The sequence below is a fragment of the Bison bison genome, unplaced genomic scaffold, assembly GCF_000754665.1.
Source record: "Bison bison bison isolate TAMUID 2011002044 unplaced genomic scaffold, Bison_UMD1.0 scf7180017864308, whole genome shotgun sequence".
Taxonomy (NCBI): domain Eukaryota; kingdom Metazoa; phylum Chordata; class Mammalia; order Artiodactyla; family Bovidae; genus Bison; species Bison bison.
The window spans coordinates 67,528-69,051 of NW_011494880.1; the positions used below are offsets into that span (position 1 = coordinate 67,528).

Sequence of the window (1,524 nt, forward strand, 5' to 3'; positions counted from 1 at the left end):
GCTGAGGTCTGATACAGCTAGTCTCTTTTCTCCTTCTTTCCTAATTTAGCAAACTTCAAGCAACAAAATAGACAACATTTTGTGATGACACATATGGCAGTTGCCACACAGGCCAGTAGGAACCCAATGACATCCAGAGAGTGGTACTGGAACCAGGTGAGGTCATGGATAGCTGGCCGCAAGTGCTTGGCTCCTTTGTGGCGCATGACAAACTCGATCCAGAAGACTGCTCTGTCCAAGGGCTTCATAGGCTGATCATGTTGAATGGCTGATAATCTCATCACATTCTCTTTGTAGCTGAAGGAAAATCAAACAGTTATCATTTATGGAATGAGCTATAATAGATAAATATATGAAATTTTCTTGCAGATGGTAACAGAGTGCAACACAGAGTGGAAGAAAAACATAATTTTCTCTGAGGTGATTATTGAGATATTAGCTTATGGGCTAGGATTTCTTAAATGCATAGCTTTTCAAGCTACAAGAAAAGGAAAGAAAATGGGGGAGAACAAGATTGTATATTCTAAACAATGGAATGAGCTGTCCCAAAGGGAAAGAAAAGAAAAGAACTTCATAATATGTTTGTCCAAAGTTTGAATTATCTCATAAAGAATTGTTAATAGACCTGATAGATGTATTTCAAATGTTACAATCTAGATATAGCAGGTAAATCAGTGATGAGGTTTGGAGACATGTCCAGGCAGGGCTGATCTTACATTAGTGAAGTGGTCGTTGAAAGTGTGGAAGTAGATTGACTCAGTTTGATTCCTGACTCTTACTTTGTTGGCTACTATTTTATTTTTTCTGTTCCTCTTATTTTTTTTTAATTTATTTTATTAACATTTTAAAACTTTTTTAATTTTTAAACTTTTAATTTTATTTTGGAGGGCTCAATCATGATAGAACCTGTTTCTCAGTTTTTCATTGTACTATAAAATGGCTAGGAATAGTACCTTATCTAATTATTTTGATAATATTGTATTGATTCTTAGAGGCATTCCTGGCATGCAGTAGACACTCAGTAAATGTTTACTAGTATTGTTGTTCTCGTTCTTGTTCTAAAAATTCTGGAGAAGGCTCAGCATTTCACTCTCAGGCATTGCAGACACACTTGTTTCTACTGCTGAAATGATGGCAGACTAACAGACAAGAAAGCAGAATAAATAGATATAGCACATGAAGTTTAAATCACAAAGTGCTACAACATGGCAATGTAGTTATAACAATGGAAGTAACTTTTCTCCCTTTACTGTCAAAAACACAGGAGGAGCACTGGGTTTTTGCAAAGACTGCAGTAATCCTGGAAATATATTTTTAATACAATAGGAATAGACTACAATAAAGAAGTTACTTAATATGTGTAAAGTAACACTGTTTTCAAGCTGGTTTTAGAAAAGGCAGAGGAACCAGAGATCAAATTGCCAACATCCGCTGGATCATGGAAAAAGCAAGAGAGTTCCAGAAAAACATCTATTTCTGCTTTATTGACTATACCAAAGCCTTTGACTGTGTGGATCACAATAA

The 1,524-nt window shown here is 35.6% G+C and overlaps 1 protein-coding gene across 2 annotated transcripts in view; it reads right to left on the reverse strand.

Annotated features, from left to right (window-relative positions):
* The window catches only part of LOC104997405 (UDP-glucuronosyltransferase 2B4-like), a 20,644-nt gene continuing 19,120 nt past the window's right edge, over positions 1 to 1,524 (reverse strand). For both annotated transcript variants that reach the window (XM_010852120.1, XM_010852119.1), the window contains exon 6: positions 1 to 297. In XM_010852120.1, coding sequence (XP_010850422.1) covers positions 18 to 297 — 280 coding nt within the window. In that variant the 3' untranslated portion in view covers positions 1 to 17. The remainder of the gene's footprint in view (positions 298 to 1,524) is intronic.